Here is an 18,952-nt window from a genome sequence, read left to right on the forward strand (position 1 = left end):
TGCTTCATCTACTACATTTTGATTAGCTAATCAATCATATTTACTAAATCCGATCAAGTAAAAAATGTTAATCTTTATATTTTTTCAGGCGATAGATGGACTTGTCACCGATATTTTTCAAGAAAACCAAGTGAATTTAAAATTAATCGGAAATTCACCTCAAATAATTAAAAGTATGGAACCAAGAATAGGGAAAATTTAGGATGACTTTGATGCAAAATGAGCATTTTAAAGGCTTTCCATTTTGATGGCAATCCATCAATGGATTTATCTGTAGATTCCACTTTTTGTATTAGCATGACACAAGACATCTAATGATTATCGAGTAAAAGAACGGTGGATTCGCGAGGCATTCCACATATCCAAAAATGTAGGGTGAACAAATGTGAACCAAGGTCAGGAGATACTCAAAACTAATGATCTTAAGGCTCGTGTTATTAAACGCAAGTGTTGATAGGGTGACCCCCTGAGTATCCTTTTCCACATTTCGAGCAGATACGAAACTTTGCCTGTGATGAAGATTGGATCTGTTGTCCAGCCACTTCAAACAAGAATTTGTTTTGCTTGAATAATGTGTATTGACGTGGTGTACGCATGAATATCGTTATTTTGAACTCTTCCGTTCCAATATTTTTGTAGAATGCATAAAGTTACTCTTCCTGTTGAATGGTATTGACAAATATTCTGACGTTTTCAGCACTTGTGTTTATTTGTCCTATTTGATTTAGGAAGTACCAATCTGTGATGGCCACTTGATATTCTGGGTTGCCCTGTTTAAGTTTTTCCAAGAGTGTATTCGGGGTTGGACAGTTAAGTATTATTTGGCGTTTAGTCTTACCCGAAAGATGTATGTATTCTGTCTTTATATATGGAACTAGCCAGTCATACGGGTTAAAAATTTGGTTGTAAATATTTAGTAGAATCTGTATGTCCAGGTATGTTGAGATGCGGTTTTCAATGGTTCGTGAAGCATCCAAAAGGTTAAGTGATGAACATAGATTGGTTATATGGTTGCGAGTTGTAAAGTTGTTTTGGTCCTGTAATATATGAGATAGTATTAGTATTGATGTTTTAATTCGTTGAGTGAACGGGAACTTCTTGATGATGTCCATTGGTTGTAGCGTCACTGTTTCTTCAATTAAGTTCTTGTATTCTTCAATTTCCAACTCGGTTGAGAAACCTAGGACAGTGAACTCCCTTTTACACAACAGCTCAAGTTTGTCATCTAATAGTTTAGAAACGGTTGTTGACATCTTGTTGTTACCTGTTGCTTGTCTGTGCATCAAGTGGTTGGATTTTGGTTTGTTCAAGAGAAGCCTTTTTACCGGTTATCTTTAGCTAGGGTATGGGTGGGTCTAGATGTTGTATAGATGGGTAATTATGTTTAAGTGTTTGTGAAATAGGGTAAATACGTGGATATAGAAGCTCCCAGTTTGATATTAGGTTAGAAACCTTTCTGCCACATTATCTCAGTATATGTGTAGTCAACTTTCTCCATTTGTCGATCAATTGCTTCCTTCATTTGTGGGCAATTAATGTCAAAAGCTTCATGTTCGCCTTTGCAAACCGGGCATTTAGGGGTAAACGCTTTACAGGTTCTGTAATTGTGAGGACCTGAGCACATTAGGCATCGCTCTTGTTTTTCTGTACAAATCCAATGTCTGCAAGAGCCACAATTATAGCTCTTTCGTAATGAGAAGTGATCAATAACTTCAATAAGTTTTCCTTTAAACCACAATTTACCGTTTAAAACTCGTAATATATGGTCTCTTATCATTGGGTCAACGGTGATCGCAACGAGGCAGAAATTTGCAAATTGAGAACCAAACAATTTCCAGAACTCAAATGTTTTATCTTTAAAATTCCTTGAGTTGTTGAACTGTTTTTTTCCAGTCTTTGCCAGCTAGACGTTTGTCGATCTACATTTTGATTATTGAAAATCTTAATGGATTGATTGATGCGGTCATTCCAGTATTTGATGAGTTTATCAGTTCGGTCAATTTTCGTTGTCCTTCCTCTCTGTCTACTGTTATGGTAGCAGAGTTATCGTTCTCACTCAGCGATATTAGACGACCGAAGTACTCATCTATGTTACCAATGTACTCCGTCAACATTCCTCTCTTGAACTCAGGACCAGTTACTTGAATACTGTAACCTCTGTCACCAGTAGCAGCCCACGGGTAAATGTGTGGGCTTTTGATTTGTACCGAGTTGAATTTGATGTTTTTTGGTTGTGTAACAGTAAAAGTGTCATCGGTTGCGACAGTTACCATAGGTCTTTTTGTTGGGCTCGAGACAGTCAAATGGGCTTCATTTCTTGTATCGGATGTCGTGTGTTGACGTGCAATATTAGGGAGCAGTACTAATTGCGTATCGGCAGAGGTCGAGGCTATTGGTTCGTATACCTGGGTTTGTTGCTGATGAGTCTCCTGGTAGGCGTAGATTTCGTTTGTTAAGGTTTCAATTTCGATTTCTTACTGCGTCAGTGGTTCAAGAATGTTGTCAGCTATAACGATCGGTTCATTTGTATAGAGTACTTTGTTTATTCTGTCCATTCTGGCCATATATGATGGAGTAAAACCTTTCTGTTTCGGATCACGAGTATGAATCGCAGCTTTACTAAGTAAAGTGATTAGATTCGATCGCTCTTGATTAAGTGAGGATAATTTTTCGTTTATGTAAGCATCATTCGGGTTTTTTTCAACGTTTAGAATATCTAACAGTTGTTTAAGAGTTTTAATTTCGTTTGTATTCATTATAGGTGAAGTGATGATATTTGTTTTTATCAAATTTTATTTAAACTTCGACTTAGTTCAATAGTTTGATGTAACAAGATGTCTGTAATTTATCGTAATGTGTAAATATTCACACGAATTGAGTTTATATACGTGTTCTCAGTTATAAGTTTTGTCTTTATCTTCGGTTATATAATGCAACTCTCAGCCTTTTAGCGGTAACATCAAAGAGATTACGTTTGTGATTGGTTCCAAGTTTTGTGAGAAGCGACTTTACCCGTTATCACTAGTTAGTAGTATCAACTCGGCAAACGTTTGATTTGCTATGACCGTTTGGGTTGTTTATGTAATCTTATTTGTCATTTTTCAGAAGATTTACGACTTCTTTTGTAAAGGCAGGGATCAAAGCTTTTGTGCTAGTTAGTGTTGACTAGTAACAGTAATGGAAGTAGTCTTTATCTTAGCTGTTTGAACGTGAATTTTAGCGAACACATCTGCTTTATATTGCTTTGTTTAGTTTGAAGTTTAGTAACAAGTAAGTGTCAATTTCTTTGTTTGCGACTTATTTACTAGTTTTTATTACTTGTTATTGCTTTACTGAAATTTGGTATGAGATAGCTTTACTTTGTTTCTATCCAGTTTTTGTTACATTTCTTCTCGTTTCAAGATGCGTTAATTAAAGCTTGTTAGTTGATTTGGTTTACCCTTTCATATTTACTATTCAATTTATTTTCCATTAATAAGGCCTTCATTAACCGAGTTGGGTTTTGTCACAGATCTTGAGACAGTATGTAAATTAAGGGTTGTTATTTCTGTTTTTGTATCTAGTCCTGTAAGTTTCATTTTTTTGATGTGCCATTGTGTTTTTCATTGTTAAAATTATTCATGTATCAGTTCAGAGAAGTTCTCAGTTCTATACAGCGTGAACAGCAGGCCAAAAGGAGAGGTTGGATAAGTTGTCGAGGTGTTCTAAGGCGAGAGGAATTAATTTTGTTCAACCGGCCTAACAATGTGCATGACCCAGAGGTAAACACACGTGATTTGCTAACCCCTGTTATTGAAAGTATTGAAAATTGGCCTGCCAAAATATTTTATTTAAAGTACAAAGCGGATCGTGTAATCATAGGATTAGGGCGAAATCACTATAAAACAGAGGTTTGTCGGGTTATCGAGCAACATCTTCCTGATTTTTCGTTTTGGACCGTCCGCCTCGACGTGAAAGGATTTTCTTTGTTCGTCTTGGAGATGGAGAAGATGATCTTGCTGGATTAAGTGAAGATTTGATTTTCCAGAATGATTTGAACACGGACGAGGTAACAAGAGTTGTTAGTGTGATCTCAACCAATACAAACTTGTCCCGTGTTGTTATGCAGATAAGTGGACAGAATCGCGACATACTTCTTGAGCGTGACGGGTTTATTAGTTGGAGACAAGGTTGTACCCCTTTCTATGATAGCATTGGTTTAACTGTTTGTGAACGGTGTTGTATGTTTTCTCATAAAACTGCAAATTGCACTAATGTCTTCGTGTGTAATTATTGCTGTCATAGTCATCAAGGTGATTGTCCTCTTAAGATGTTAGCTTCGAGTGTTTGTTCAAGCTCTGGCATCGAGATCTTTTTGATGAAGAGTTTCGCCATTGATTGTCCTTTTTGGAAGGTTATAGTTACAGAAGAATGATTGAAAACGAGTAATTTTAGTTCCTTCGGCTGGTTTGCGGTTAATATATACATATGTAGTTGATTAAGTTAATTTGATTTAAATGATGAATGAGACTGAATTTTTTGAGATTATTGACAAGAAATATTGATTAGTAAACATAGAGAATAATAATCATTTAATCAAAATAAAAATCATCATAAAAATTAATAAAATTTTTGGAAATAATTTTATTAGCTAGTATAAAATTGATCTTAACCTTTCAAGCAAATATAATATAATAAGTTAATAACAGTAACAGCATTTTTTAAGCAAAGAATCATTAGCTCGATATCATTAAATCATTAGGCATAGAAAAATCATTTGATTCCTTCTTAATCCTTAGCTGTATTAAATCAAGTGCGGATATAAAAGTGTGAATCAGTGCAATGATTATTTGGTATAATACGATATAAAAGAGTTTCAAATTGAACAAAACTTGTCAGTTATCAATTGTCTTGATAAAGATTGGTTTTGAATAAACTGTGAAAACTCGTTTTTGATTTAGATTGACATTAACGAGACTGAACTTATCAACGTTCAAAATAATCCATTCGTAACTGTTATTTTTTGAATAAGTTCTGGAATGTCTAAATCTCACCGCAGCTCGAGTTTTGCTTCAATTGAATCAGCGATTAAAAATGTGGCCAGATTTCGATGGTTGATATTCATTCTTGGAAACATCGCTAATTTTGCTAACTCTTTGATTGGGACAAGCTTAAGTTTAACAATCGTTGCTATGATTGAGAAAGATCCAACCAACTCAACACAACTCTTTGACGCAAATGGTACATCTACAGTCAAAATTGCTCCAATATCAACGGGTAAAATTCATGTTGACTGGACAAGTGTGGATAAAGATCGTATGCTACAAGCAGGGTTCTGGGGAATTCTGGCAATATCACTGTTTAGTGGTCGCATTTGTGAACTATTTGGTCCAAGGAGAGTTGTATCCTTAGCTTTAGCATTCGTAGGATTGACCAACATGCTATTTCCCTTGATAGCAAAGCACAGTTTTTTTGGAGCTTACCTGATTAAAATTGTCCAAGGAATGTGTGCTGGTCTAGTGTCACCTTCACTCTTTGTGATGATCTCTCGATGGTCCACTTCAAGTGAAAGGACTTTGTCAAACTCGGTGGTAATAGCTGGTGCTACGATTGGTAACCTTGTTTGCCTCCCGCTTGCCGGTGTTTTGGTTAGTTCCAGTTTCCTTGGTGGTTGGCCATCAGTGTTTTACCTCTTTGGGGGATTTAATTTAATCTTTGCTGTCGTTTGGTATATCATTGTTTACGACACTCCCGAGGAGCATCCATATTTAAGTCCTGAAGAACTCGAAGTAATACTTGCCAATCGTACACTCAAATCAGGAAATACAGTAAGTACATTTTACCTTTATATTTCTTATAACAACTTCTCAAAATATTCAAATATTCATTCTTCCCATAGATTGAAGTGCCTTGGCGAAAAATGTTGACATCATTACCGGTATTTGCACATCTGACTCATAGTTTTACTTATGGTTGGGTAATTGCTACTGTCTCCTCTCAGATTCCTTCATTTTATGAAGAGGTTCTTGGGTTTTCACACACAGCGGTAAGTTTTGATCAACATTTACTAACAACATGTAGTCGTAAATATAGCCGTAAAACTAATTGAATTGATACAAATAGCCTAGCAATATAAATATAACTGTAGCTGATTCCGTAAAATTTTACTGCTCAAAAATGATTCTGTTTATCCAACATGTACAAAATGTATTAAGGATTCAACTAATTCGAGAAATTCACTATTGCACAAGACAGAGAAAAAAAATCTAGCTAATAAATGATAACACTTTTAAAACAAAAATATTTTGTGTGTCAATTTCAGAATGGATTTATATCGAGTCTTCCCTGGTTGCTATCAACGCTATGTTCAATAACTGCAAGTACAATTGCTGATAAATTGCGTCGAACTAATCGCTTCTCTACTGTAGCAATACGGAAGGTTCTTACCGTACTTGGTGAGTATAACAACCGTATAATTTTAACACTCAATATAAAGACTGGAGAAGGGTAAATATTGTTATCTATTAATTTAGGTTTAGGTACAGTATCTGGTGGATTGGTTGCAATAACTCTCCTTGGTAAAAGACGAATGGCTGTTGTACTAACCTTGTCAATTACCAAAGGATTGGGAGGTTTAATCATTGCTGGTGTTGGTGCGAATCATCTCGACATAGCTCCGTCATTTGCTGGAACTTTGGGTGGATTTGCATCAGTGTTGAGCAGTGTGGCATCATTGGCTGCCAATGAAGGTGTAGCTCAGATCGTTGGGAATGAAACAACAGCTCAAAATTGGTACTATTTCTTTTATCTAAGCGCCGTGATAAACATTGCTGGAGCAATCGTGTTTGTCCTCTTTGGTTCAGGAGAAACACAAAGTTGGGATCCTTCATCAGCTCCTAAGCAAAGTGATAAATCAAATGATTCAAGCTTAAAGTCACAAAAAATCACTAATGAAAATAATCAAATGGTCATATAATCTCTTGAAAACAATAATCCGAATAAAGATCATATTGAATTTCATTATAATAAATGACATAAGATACTATAAGATACCATGAAATAGACATTAGATATAATAACATTGAGATTCATTGTTTCATCCATTTTATTCACTGATATTGATGTAAACAAACTATTATAATTATGAAGAGATGCTATGAAGATAAAGTCACCTATTCGTTCCTTCCTTCTGATTTGGTTTCCTTCAGTTCCTTGAATCAGATCCATTAATTTCCATTATTTATAATATTCAGGATCTTTGTCATTCGTCTCATCTTTCATTATAAAATCACTTTCAGATTAAAATATCAAATTGTTTCGATTGACTTTGTTTAAAATTTCAGTAATGTTTACCTTTTATGGTAGATCAGCTTAGTATTTTCTGTATTTTCTAAAATCTGAGTTTTGATCCAGTTATTAGTTAATAGTTTGACATTTTGATCAGATCGATCATCCGGCGGTCCAAAATAATCAAACTTTATGCAAGATCAGGATTCAATTATTCATATTATTCATGTATTAATAGATACATACATTTATGTATATTTTGATGAATTATAATCGACAATTGCAAAAAATAGACAAATTTTATATTGAATTTGAACGTTGATTATCAGCAATCATTTATTTTCGTTCACATTTGCATGAAACACAAAAATCATGTAGGAAAAGCCGATAGCTTACAAATGTCTCTCCGTTGAAGCAATAAATAAATTAAGATTTAACAATCGACTGTTGAAAGCTCTACATCATTACTTCGAGTCTTTGCTCTGTCATTTTGAGTTTCCGATTTTACATTTTGTCTGTTGGTCGATGACGCTGGATCCCAACTTTGTACCTCTCCAGAGCCCATAAGACAAAACAATATCACACCGGCTATATTGACTGCAGCTGATATGTAAAAGTATTGATACCAGTTTTGTTGAGATGAATTTTTACCAACAATATGAGCGGCTGCTTCATTAGCAATCAATGAAGCTATGCTTAACATTCCGCCACTAAAACCAGATAATGTACCAGCGAATGAAGGTGCGATATCTAAATGGTTAACTCCACTTCCAGCGACAGATAGAGTACCAAATCCTTTAGCAATGGCTAAGGTTAACACGACGGCAATCCTTCGTTTTCCTAACAATGTTATGGCTACTAAACCGATTGAACAACTACCAAGTGCTAAAAAAGTAGCAAAAACAAATTGGAAATAAAAATCACGGTTCAAATGATGATAGAGTAATGAAACTTACATATGACAGTGACAATTTTACGAATAGATGCTAATGAAAAATTGCTGTTTTTCCTTATTCTGTCTGTAACTGCACTTCCAATCAGTTGAGCTCCGATACCAACCAACCAAGGAAGACTCGTTACAAATCCATTCTGTTATTGATACAATTGATTAAGATTTTTGTTTAAAAAGTCGTTATTTGATTAGAAAACAAATTAAAACTCACTCCAGTGTGTGAAAAGTGGAGGATGTCTTCATAAAATGATGGCAATTGAGCAGATACAACGGCAATCACCCAACCATAAGTGAATGAAGGGATTAAATAAGCAATTATGGGAATTGAAGTAAACATTTTGCCCCATGGAACTGCGACCTTTCAAAATGTCCGAAAAAATAAAAAGATTAATATCCATTGCATATTATGAAGCGATGTGAGTATTAATTACTTACTGAACCTCCTGAACTGACTGATCGACTTTTCAATATCACTTCCAACTCTTCAGAACCTAAATATGGATGAACTTCAGGAGTATCATAAACAACAATAAACCAGATGATGGCTACAATCAAATTAAGTCCACCAAAGAGGTAAAACACTGACGGCCAACCACCGAGGAAACTGGAATCAACCAAAATACCAGCAAGAGGCAGTGATATAAGATTAGCTAGTGTACCACCAGACGTTACAACAGCATTTGCAAGTGTTCGCTCCGAAGTTATGGCCCATCTAGATACAATGACATTAGATGAGGGTAAAACAATTCCAGTACAGATTCCGCTGATTATCCTAATAATGTAAGCTCCAATAAAACTGTGGATTGATATAACTGGGAATAAAAGGGTCGTCAAGCCATTTACCAAAAGCGATAGTGATACGACTTTTCTTGGACCAAATAATTCACAAATTCGACCACCGAATGCAGCCATGGCCAGACTCCCCCAAAAAGAGGCTGAAAGCATTCGAGATTTATCTACATTTGACCAATCAACATGGACACTTCCAGATTTTAAAGGTGTAATTGTAACGTTGACTGTTGAGTTGATTGCGTCGATTGATGTTGTGTGTTCATTGTTCTTACCAATCATAGCCACTATTGTTAAACTAAAACTTCCGAGAACAGAGAAATTGGTGAAGATGGCGACATTTGTAAGAATAAATATAAACCAACGAAATCGAGCAACGTTTGCGATCCCTGACTTGATTGAAGTAACACTATTGCCTCTCGTACGATCCATTTTAGTTATAATTGGTTGCGAGTTGATGATTTTCACTTGAAATATTCAATGTTTATAACTTCAACAAGGAAATGTTGTTATAACGTTTGCCGATTGTTGTTTAAATAAATAAGTTTTGTTCAGTCTCAGCTATTTGGTGCTTTTTCTCATCATCTTTCTTCATTAATCTCTTTCTTATTTGAATAAGCTCCGGGATTTAGCTCAGTGCATTGAATTTATTTTTGTGCTGCAATTTGATTATAATCGCTTGTTATGATGCAAATCTTTGTGATCACTGAACATTGAAACAAACGATTTCTGACGTTGATCTATTATTAAAAAGTATAATCTAATATTTATCTCATATTTATAATATTACTAATAAGTACAAAAATTATAAATTGATGCGTTGAGAATGCTTGATGGAATCAGAGAATCTAAAATACGATTCCGCCAAACCCTTTTAAGATTAACTAGTATTAATTAGAATTAGAATTATGTTTCGCTATGAATCCTGAAATCAGTACAATTGCTTTAGATTTGTTTATAAAAAGGCAATATATGGATGAAAAAATTAAACTTAATGAGCGAAATTTGAATTTTCTAATAATAACCATTATTAAATTATTCAGATAATTATTTGAGCATTCGGATTTTGCCGATTGATTATACTGACCACAAGCTTTAGTTTTATACTAATTTTTGTATGAGAAACATCAATAAGTTTTTCAATTGCTTTTTCATCTACTACATTTTGGTTACCTAGTTAATTATAGTTAATTAACTCCGATCGAGTTAAAAATGGCCTGCAAGCACTTGCTAATGCTATTTTATATCTTAATTGAGCCAATTGAATAATCAGAAACTTTGCAATCGAAGCTAAATCATCAGTGATAAAAACAACATAACTTTTCGATACTTGTGATATTAAAACACGGAATTAATAAAACGAATTAGCTCTCAATTATGAATTTTGTGTATTACTTTTAATCTGATCACTGCAAACAAGCCTCTTATTCAGCTTGTAGGACTAAATACATATATCGAGTGAGATATAAATGTATTTATACATGTTGGTTTTGCAATAACTATTTATGCATCAAAAATTATGTCGTTAGTCGTCCCAATCGTTCCTAGGTCTTGACGTAGATTTATGTCTTAATCGTCACATACAGTGATCATTCAGAAACTGCACCATCCAGAAAGTGCACATCGTTTTTCAAGAGTCCCTTTTGAGGAGTTGATACCTACTTTGATTTTGTCAAGTTTAGTGTCCATTCGACAAAACCAGTACAATCATAGAACAATGCAAGTCGAAACCATTTGCACCGAAAAACTCATTTAACTTAATTTAATGTTCGACTGATAAAAGCTCTAAATCATTACTTCGAGTCTTTGACTTTACATTTCGTCTGTTGGTAGAAGAGGCCGGATCCCAGCTTTGAATCTCTCCAGAACCCAAAAGACAAAACAATATCACACCGGCTATATTGACTGCAGATGATATGTAAAAGTAATGATACCAGTTTTGTTGAGATGAATTTTTACCAACAATATGAGCGGCTGCTTCATTAGCAATCAATGAAGCTAAACTTAGCATAACTCCATAAAAACCAGCTAATGTACCAGCAAATGAAGGTGCAATATCTAAATGGTTAACTCCACTTCCAGCGACAGATAAAGTACCCATTCCTTTAGCGAGGGCTAAGGTTAAGACAACGGGAATCCTATGTTTTCCTAACATTGTTATGGCTACTAAACCGATTGAACAACTTCCAAGAGCTGCAAAAAATGGAAAAAATAGTTAGAATCAAATGATAATGACAATAATTCGACTCTTGAATATAAATAAAAGGTAATGAAACTTACATAGAACTGTGACAATTTTACGAATAGATGCCAATGAAAATCTGTTAGCTTTCCTTATTCTGTCTGTAACTGCACTTCCAATTAGTTGAGCTCCGATACCAACCAACCAAGGAAGACTCGTTACAAATCCATTCTGAAAATAATGCAGTTAATTTAGATGTGTTACATAACTCAGTGCTTGATAACCGCTAGTTATTGCGACTGATATTTTTGGTTATTAGCACTAGTTATTTGAATGGGTTTGTTAACAAACCCATAGAGAGTTAAATGAAATAATTGAATTCAATTTTTGGTTAAATCTCACAAATCTTATCAATGAAGAAGAGATAAAATTTTTTAGCCATAAATTGACCAATTGTGTCTTCAGCTTTTACTTTCATTATGTAAGCTTTTTAAACAACTCTTGCTCGGTGATATGATAGTGAATACACTCGGGCTTCGCCCTCGTGCATATAACCATCATATCACCTCACAATCGTTGTTTAAATATACTTAATTCAAAACAGTCAGCATTCAGTTGTCAACTCACTCCAGTATATGAAAAATCTAGAATATCTTCATAGAATGACGGAACCTGTGAAGTAACAACTGCAACAACCCAACCATAAGTAAATGCAGGAATCAAATAAGCAATAATGGGAATCGAAGTAAACATTTTGCACCATGGAACTTTTACCTTTTAAAATGACCGAAAATGCAAATATTGTTATGAATAAATAAACTTGAAGTTTGATCATGATATGTACAATTACTTACTGAACCTCCTGAACTGACTGATCTATTTTTCAATATCACTTCCAACTCTTCAGAACCTAAATATGGATGAACTTCTGGAGTATCATAAACAACAATAAACCAGATGATGGCTACAATCAAATTAAGTCCACCAAAGAGGTAAAACACTGACGGCCAACCACCGAGGAAACTGGAATCAACCAAAATGCCAGCAAGAGGCAGTGATATAAGATTAGAGAAAGCATTACCAGATGATACAACGGCATTTGCAAGTGTTCGCTCCGAGACCATTGACCATCTTGATACAATAACAATACACGAGGGTTGAACGATTCCTGTACAGCTGCCGCTGACTATTCTTATAACATAAGCTCCAATAAAACTGTGGATTGATATAACTGGAAATAAAAGAGTAACGATGCCATTCACCAACAGTGATAGTGATACGACTTTCCTTGGACCAAATAACTCACAAATACGACCACCGAATAAAGACATGACTAGACTTCCCCAAAAAGAGGCTGAAAGCATTCGAGATTTATCTACATTAGACCAATCAACATGGACACTTCTTGGTGATACCACGGAAGAGCTTGAAGCGTTGAATGATGAGTTGACTGGTGCAAGTGAAATAATTTGTTCTTCGTGTTTACCAATCATACCCACAATTGTTAAACTGAAACTATTTAGAACGATGAAAATGACTAAATTCGCGATATTTCCAAGGATGAATATCAACCAGCGAAATCGAGCAACTTTGTTGATCACTGATTTAATTGAAGCACCACTGTCACCTCTGGAACGGTCCATCTTCCTGTTGATTGAGTGTTAATGTGACTAACTTTTTGCTCATAATATTCACTGTTATAAATTGTAACTGAAAGTAATGGAACTGCAAAGTTGCAGAGTTATTCAAATGAATAAGTTTTGTTTAGTCTAATATCGCACTTTGGTAAAATGACTACTCTCAATCTTTCATTTACAGTTAAATAGTGAAATGTTTTTAATCTGAATCACTGAAAACAAGACTCTCATTCAGCTTGGATGATTACATGAATCGAGATCAATTCATTTCTTCCATAATTCATCTTAATACTTACAGTAATAGTTGCAACCAAGGTTCAATTTTTGTTTTTCTTTGCAAAGTTTCTGGTTTCATAACTTCGGTTAACTTTCTTCAGCGATATCGGACAGATTTAAACCACTTTACCATACTAAACGCCATACCGTTTTGTACAAAGTTTTATCGTGTTAAACTGTTATGGTGTTTTTAATATCAGATCATCATTCCCAATCCATTGGCGAAATATGTATTATTCATTATTCGATCGCACATTATTATGTGAACATTATTGGAGGAATCGTGTTTGTCCTCTTTGGTTCAGGAGAAACACAAAGTTGCGGTCCGTCATCATTTCCTAAACAAAGTGATAGATCAAATAGTTGAAGTTTAAAGTCACAAAACATCACTAATGGAAATACAGAAAATAATAATATCTTGTCCCATTTCTAGTAAGATCACCTTCACATAAAATTCATAAAATGAATTGATTTGATTTGATACAATCTTTCACAGATTAATGCGATTAAGCCACGATTAGTCATGCACGGAATATCTATATTGATCAATCAAACCAACATTGGCTCAAATGTGCAAATTGTATTGAATTGAACTCAAATCGACCGAAATCATTTTTTTGTTCACAATTCGTGCACCAAACATCAATATTATGATAATTTAATCAAAATCCATGGATGATAAAATGATGGACCTTGTGACGTAGAAAAGAGCAAATGTCCATCCTTAAGCGAATGCAAGGATTCAGGGGAATTTACGCCATGGAGATTTAGTTCAGCAGTTAATCCTTAGCAATTAATAGTAACAAAGTTAGACAACAAGATTAAGATTATGTTCGACGATTATTTGATATAATACGATATAAAAGAGTTTCAAATTGAACGAACCTTGTCAATCATCAATTGTTTTTGATAGAGTTTGCTTTTAAATAAACTGTGAAAACTTTCGTAACAATCGACTTTTAATTTGTGTAAACATTCAAAAAATGACTGTATCACGACTCAGTTCCCGTCGAGCCAGCATTGCTTCAATTAAATCAGTGATTAAGAATGTGGCCCGATTCCGATGGTTAATATTCATGCTTGGAAACATCGCTAGTTTTGCCAATACTGTGATTGCAACAAGCTTAAGTTTAACAATCGTTGCTATGATTGAGAAAGATCCAACCAACTCAACACAACTCTTGGATGCAAATGGTACATCAACAGTCAAAATTGCGCCAATATCAACGGGTAAAATTCATGTTGACTGGACAAGTGTGGATAAAGATCGTATGCTTCAAGCAGGGTTCTGGGGAATTTTGGCGATATCATTGTTTAGTGGTCGCATTTGTGAACTATTTGGTCCAAGGAAAGTTGTATCGTTGGCTTTAGCATTCGTAGGATTTACCAACATGCTGTTTCCCTTGATAGCAAAGCACAGTTTTCTTGGTGCTTACCTGGTTAAAGTTATCCAAGGGATTTGTGCTGGATTGATTCCACCTTCACTCTTTGTGATGATCTCTCGATGGTCCACTTCAAGTGAAAGGACTTTGTCAAACTCAGTGGTAATATCTGGTGGTGCGATTGGTAGTCTTGTTGGCCTTCCATTTGCCGGTATTTTGGTTAGTTCCAGTTTCCTTGGTGGTTGGCCTTCAGTCTTTTACCTCTTTGGTGGACTTAATGTGATCATAGCCATTGCTTGGTATATTATCATCTATGACACTCCCGAGGAACATCCATATTTAAGTGCTGAAGAGTTGGAAGAAATACTTTCCAACCGTACACTCAAATCAAGCGATAAAGTTAGTACCATATTTTATTATATTACTTTACACTTCATGCGTTAAATTTTCTTTAATTAAAAACAATTTCTCTTATTCATTCTTCCCTTAGATTGATGTACCTTGGCGAAAAATGTTGACATCATTACCAGTAATTGCTCATCTTGTTCCTAGTTTTACTTATGGCTGGATTAGTGCTGTTGTTGGCGCTCAGATTCCTTCGTTTTACGAAGAGGTTCTTGGGTTTTCACACACAGCGGTAAGTTTAGCTCAATTTTCTTCTTGCAAGACGATAAAATATTAAGATGTGTTACTGTTAAGATTTGGATGGACGCTTTGTGTTTTTTCATGGAAACTATCATTCCATTTTTGTTTATTATAACAAATTGTTTCACCAGTTCAGCTAAATGATTTAGTTTCTTGATTTGGTTAAATTTTGACAGAAAATGTTGATTTGGACTTGACTTAAACAAAACAGTAAAATTTAGTTTAATCCATAATGTAATAGCTGTTTGCTTAATAATTGTTTTAACGAAGAATATTTTCGATTTCAGAATGGGTTTTTGTCGAGTCTTCCCTGGTTGCTATCAACGTTAATTTCTATTCTTGGAAGTACAATTGCTGATAAATTGCGTCGAACTAATCGCTTCTCTACAGCAGTAATTCGAAAAACTTTTACCCTTATTGGTAAGTAAAGACTCTTCTTAACCCACGATTAAGCTTCTGGGTTAAACTGTTAAACCTTTATGCTCAATATATACTTTTGGAAAGTAAACCATCATCTATTAATTTAGGTTTAGGTACAGTATCTTGTGGACTGGTTGCAATTACCCTTCTTGGTAAAAGACGAACGGCTGTTGTACTAACCTTGTCAATTGCCAAAGGAATGGGAAGTTTAGTTATTGCTGGTGCTGGTGCAAATCATCTCGACATTGCACCGTCATTTGCTGGGACTTTGGGTGGCTTTGCATCAGTGTTACACAGTTTGTCATCATTGGCTGCCAATGAAGGTGCAGCTCAGATCGTTGGGAATGAAACAACAGCTCAAAATTGGTACTATTTCTTTTACTTGAGCGCAGCCATAAACGTTGTTGGAGTAATCGTGTTTTGCCTCTTTGGTTCAGGAGAAACACAAAGTTGGGATCCTTCATCAGTTCCTAAGCAAAGTAATACAAATAATTCAAGTTTAAAGTCACAAAACATTACTAAGGGAAATACAGAAAATAATAATCAAATAGTCATAGAATCTCTTGAAAGCTATAATTCAAACAAAGATCATATTGACTCTTAAGCTAACATTATGCATAATGTTGTTTTAATTTGTTAATTGCATTCGTTTATATCCAAAATAAATTAAAAAAATGTTTCATTTTGAAGTCAAAAGGCAATTGTTTTTCAATCTAAACCACGAAAATAAACCTCTGATGCAGTTTGGTGCTAATAAGACGATTGTTATAAAAAGATTAATTGATATTTATTTATGTCTACATTTATTTTATTCATAAATCTCATGATATTATTAATATCTTGCAACCAAAGTTTATTTTTGTTTTGCAAACTCTATCATTGAACACCAATCAAACATGAATTCATTATTCCCATTTCATTAATCCTTACATTGCTATCTATGCCTTGATCCATTTAGACATCTTGATTGGAATCGTTTGTCTTTTTTGCTTCGAACTTACAATTCTAATCAATCGAGAGAAGGGGAAATTGAGTTTTTACAGACTTTATTCAAGATCAAGTTACAATTAATAATACATGTACAATTTATCGATATATTAATATATTGATAGATCAAATCAACATGCAACAAACAAAATAAAAAGAGTATCAAAGAGACATATTTGACTGTTAAATTTAATGTTCGACTGTTGCAAGCTCTACATCATTATTTCGAGTCGTTGCTCTGTCATTTTGAGTTTCTGATTTTACATTTTGTCTGTTGGCCGATGATGCTGGATCCCAACTTTGTACCTCTCCAGAGCCCATAAGACAAAACAGTATCACACCGGCTATATTGACTGCAGCTGATATGTAAAAGTAATGGTACCAGTTTTGTTGGGAATTTTTGTTGTTACCAGAATTTTTACCAACAATATGAGCGGCTGCTTCATTAGCAATCAATGAAGCTAAGCTTAGCATAACTCCATAAAAACCAGCTAATGTACCAGCGAATGAAGGTGCAATATCTAAATGATTAACTCCACTTCCAGCGACAGATAAAGTACCCATTCCTTTAGCGAGGGCTAATGTTAAGACAACGGGAATCCTATGTTTTCCTAACAATGTTATGGCTACTAAACCGATTGAACAGCTACCAAGAGCTAAAAAAATGGAAAAAATAGTTAGAATCAAATGATAATGACAATAATTCGACTCTTGAATATAAATAAAAGGTAATGAAACTTACATAGAACAGTGACAATTTTACGAATAGATGCTAATGAAAATCTGTTGGCTTTCCTAATTCTGTCTGTAACTGCACTTCCAATCAGTTGAGCACCCATACCAAACAACCAGGGAAGACTGGCTACAAATCCATTCTGAAATTAAACAGTTAATTAAGATATGTTTATACAAATAAATCAGTATTCATCGAAAACAAATCAAAACTTACTCCAGTGTGTGAAAAGCTGAGGATCTCTTCATAAAATGACGGAACCTGTGAAGTTACAACTGCAACAACCCAACCATAAGTGAATGCAGGAATCAAGTAAGCAATAATGGGAATCGAAGTAAACATTTTGCCCCATGGAATTGAAACCTTTTAAAATGACCAAACAAATAAAAAACATTATCAATCGGTTATTGATGACGATGTACAGTGTCAATTACTTACTGAACCTCCTGAACTGACTGATCTATTTTTCAATATCACTTCCAACTCTTCAGAACCTAAATATGGATGAACTTCTGGAGTATCATAAACAACAATAAACCAAATGATGGCTATAATCAAATTAAGTCCACCAAAGAGGTAAAACACTGAAGGCCAACCACCAAGGAAACTGGAATCAACTAAAATACCAGCAAGAGGCAATGAAATAAGATTAGCCAGCGTACCACCAGACGTTACAACAGCATTTGCAAGTGTTCGCTCTGAGGTTATGGCCCATCTAGATACAATTACAATAGACGAGGGTTGAACGATTCCTGTACAGATTCCACTGATTATCCTCATAACATAAGCTCCACCAAAACTCTTGACTGATATAACTGGGAATAAAAGAGTAGCTAGGCCATTCACCAAAAGCGATAGTGATACGACTTTTCTTGGACCAAATAGCTCACAAATACGACCACCGAATAAAGACATGACCAGACTTCCCCAAAAAGAGGCTGAAAGCATTCGGGATTTATCTACATTTGACCAATCAACATGGTCACTTCCAGGTTTTAAAGGTGTTATTGCTACGTTGACTGTTGAGTTGACTGCATCAATTGTTGTTGTGTGTTCATTGCTCTTACCAAGCATAGCCACTACTGTTATGCTAAAGCTTGAAAGAACAATGAAATTGGCGAAAACGGCAACATTTGCAAGAATGAATATTATCCAACGGAATCGAGCAACGTTTTTGATCACTGATTTTATTGAAGTAACACTGTTACCTCGTGTACGGTCCATTTTAGTGTTAATTGGTTGTTAGGGTAACTCTTTTCACATATAAAATTCAATGTTTTATAACTGTAACAAGGAAACTTCAATTGTGTTTGCCGATTGTTTGTTCAAATAAATAAGTTTTGTTCAGTCTCTGCTTTTTAGGTGTTTTTTGGTTTCTTATCATTCTTGTTCATTAATCTCTTTCTTATTTGAATAATCTTTAGATTTAGATCAATGTATTGAATTTATTTTTGTTTTTGCCATTTGATTAGCTGGAGTCACTTGTTATAATGCGAATCTTCGCAAATATTGAACATTGAAACAAACGATTTTTGACATTCAGCCATTATAAAAAAATATAATCTAATATTTATCTCATATTTCAATACAAAAAGTATAAATTGGTGCGATGAGAATACTTGATTCACATGGAATCACAACAAATAAAAATACGAATCCGTAAAACCCTTGAAAGATTAACTA

General features: G+C 34.6%; 4 protein-coding genes across 6 annotated transcripts; 2 read left to right on the forward strand and 2 right to left on the reverse strand.

Annotated features, from left to right (window-relative positions):
• Nucleotides 1-4,873: 4,873 nt before the first annotated feature.
• LOC107362722 (sialin) lies at nucleotides 4,874-7,146 on the forward strand. The gene is made up of 4 exons (XM_015929840.3): nucleotides 4,874-5,807; nucleotides 5,879-6,025; nucleotides 6,302-6,434; nucleotides 6,513-7,146. Exons 1-4 carry the CDS (start codon nucleotides 5,019-5,021, stop codon nucleotides 6,953-6,955), a joined length of 1,512 nt encoding a protein of 503 aa, XP_015785326.1. The 5' UTR covers nucleotides 4,874-5,018; the 3' UTR covers nucleotides 6,956-7,146.
• A 418-nt stretch (nucleotides 7,147-7,564) lies between these two features.
• On the reverse strand, nucleotides 7,565-9,560 carry LOC107362190 (sialin-like). Its single transcript, XM_025160906.2, has 4 exons — nucleotides 8,654-9,560; nucleotides 8,430-8,576; nucleotides 8,223-8,355; nucleotides 7,565-8,151 (listed from the first exon to the last, which is right to left on the reverse strand). The coding sequence occupies exons 1-4, from the start codon at nucleotides 9,437-9,439 to the stop codon at nucleotides 7,700-7,702; spliced, it is 1,518 nt and encodes a 505-aa protein (XP_025016674.1). The 5' UTR covers nucleotides 9,440-9,560; the 3' UTR covers nucleotides 7,565-7,699.
• Nucleotides 9,561-10,396: 836 nt separating this feature from the next.
• LOC107362721 (sialin-like) lies at nucleotides 10,397-18,612 on the reverse strand. Of its 3 annotated transcripts, none has more exons than XM_025160900.2 (4): nucleotides 12,044-12,953; nucleotides 11,817-11,963; nucleotides 11,288-11,420; nucleotides 10,397-11,200 (listed from the first exon to the last, which is right to left on the reverse strand). In XM_025160900.2, the coding sequence occupies exons 1-4, from the start codon at nucleotides 12,830-12,832 to the stop codon at nucleotides 10,770-10,772; spliced, it is 1,500 nt and encodes a 499-aa protein (XP_025016668.1). In that variant the 5' UTR covers nucleotides 12,833-12,953; the 3' UTR covers nucleotides 10,397-10,769. The 3 variants fall into 3 exon arrangements, with proteins under 3 accessions (XP_025016668.1, XP_025016669.1, XP_015785324.1); XM_025160901.2 differs by lacking the exons at nucleotides 11,288-11,420; nucleotides 11,817-11,963; nucleotides 12,044-12,953 and adding exons at nucleotides 17,279-17,411; nucleotides 17,486-17,632; nucleotides 17,708-18,612 and having other exon boundaries at nucleotides 10,653-11,200; XM_015929838.3 differs by lacking the exons at nucleotides 10,397-11,200; nucleotides 11,288-11,420; nucleotides 11,817-11,963; nucleotides 12,044-12,953 and adding exons at nucleotides 16,579-17,192; nucleotides 17,279-17,411; nucleotides 17,486-17,632; nucleotides 17,708-18,612.
• LOC107362189 (sialin-like) lies at nucleotides 13,978-16,335 on the forward strand. The gene is made up of 4 exons (XM_015929206.3): nucleotides 13,978-14,883; nucleotides 14,975-15,121; nucleotides 15,417-15,549; nucleotides 15,657-16,335. The coding sequence occupies exons 1-4, from the start codon at nucleotides 14,086-14,088 to the stop codon at nucleotides 16,151-16,153; spliced, it is 1,575 nt and encodes a 524-aa protein (XP_015784692.1). The 5' UTR covers nucleotides 13,978-14,085; the 3' UTR covers nucleotides 16,154-16,335.
• Nucleotides 18,613-18,952: the final 340 nt, after the last annotated feature.

Source organism: Tetranychus urticae, chromosome 1, assembly GCF_039701765.1.
Source record: "Tetranychus urticae isolate SD_2017Ah chromosome 1, NJAU_TeUrti_SD_1.0, whole genome shotgun sequence".
Lineage (NCBI taxonomy): Eukaryota > Metazoa > Arthropoda > Arachnida > Trombidiformes > Tetranychidae > Tetranychus > Tetranychus urticae.

Excerpts from the sequence above, each read along its gene's own strand:
- LOC107362722 (XM_015929840.3), top strand. The coding sequence starts at position 5,019 with ATGTCTAAATCTCACCGCAGCTCGAGTTTTGCTTCAATTGAATCAGCG. Across the intron at positions 6,026-6,301 it reads TTGGGTTTTCACACACAGCG|AATGGATTTATATCGAGTCT; the intron begins GTAAGTTTTGAT and ends TGTCAATTTCAG. Across the intron at positions 6,435-6,512 it reads GAAGGTTCTTACCGTACTTG|GTTTAGGTACAGTATCTGGT; the intron begins GTGAGTATAACA and ends CTATTAATTTAG.
- LOC107362190 (XM_025160906.2), bottom strand. The coding sequence starts at position 9,439 with ATGGATCGTACGAGAGGCAATAGTGTTACTTCAATCAAGTCAGGGATC. Across the intron at positions 8,577-8,653 it reads CAGTCAGTTCAGGAGGTTCA|GTCGCAGTTCCATGGGGCAA; the intron begins GTAAGTAATTAA and ends ACATTTTGAAAG. Across the intron at positions 8,152-8,222 it reads TAAAATTGTCACTGTCATAT|CACTTGGTAGTTGTTCAATC; the intron begins GTAAGTTTCATT and ends CTACTTTTTTAG.
- LOC107362189 (XM_015929206.3), top strand. The coding sequence starts at position 14,086 with ATGACTGTATCACGACTCAGTTCCCGTCGAGCCAGCATTGCTTCAATT. Across the intron at positions 14,884-14,974 it reads CACTCAAATCAAGCGATAAA|ATTGATGTACCTTGGCGAAA; the intron begins GTTAGTACCATA and ends TTCTTCCCTTAG. Across the intron at positions 15,122-15,416 it reads TTGGGTTTTCACACACAGCG|AATGGGTTTTTGTCGAGTCT; the intron begins GTAAGTTTAGCT and ends TTTCGATTTCAG.
- LOC107362721 (XM_015929838.3), bottom strand. The coding sequence starts at position 18,493 with ATGGACCGTACACGAGGTAACAGTGTTACTTCAATAAAATCAGTGATC. Across the intron at positions 17,633-17,707 it reads CAGTCAGTTCAGGAGGTTCA|GTTTCAATTCCATGGGGCAA; the intron begins GTAAGTAATTGA and ends TCATTTTAAAAG. Across the intron at positions 17,193-17,278 it reads TAAAATTGTCACTGTTCTAT|CTCTTGGTAGCTGTTCAATC; the intron begins GTAAGTTTCATT and ends CCATTTTTTTAG.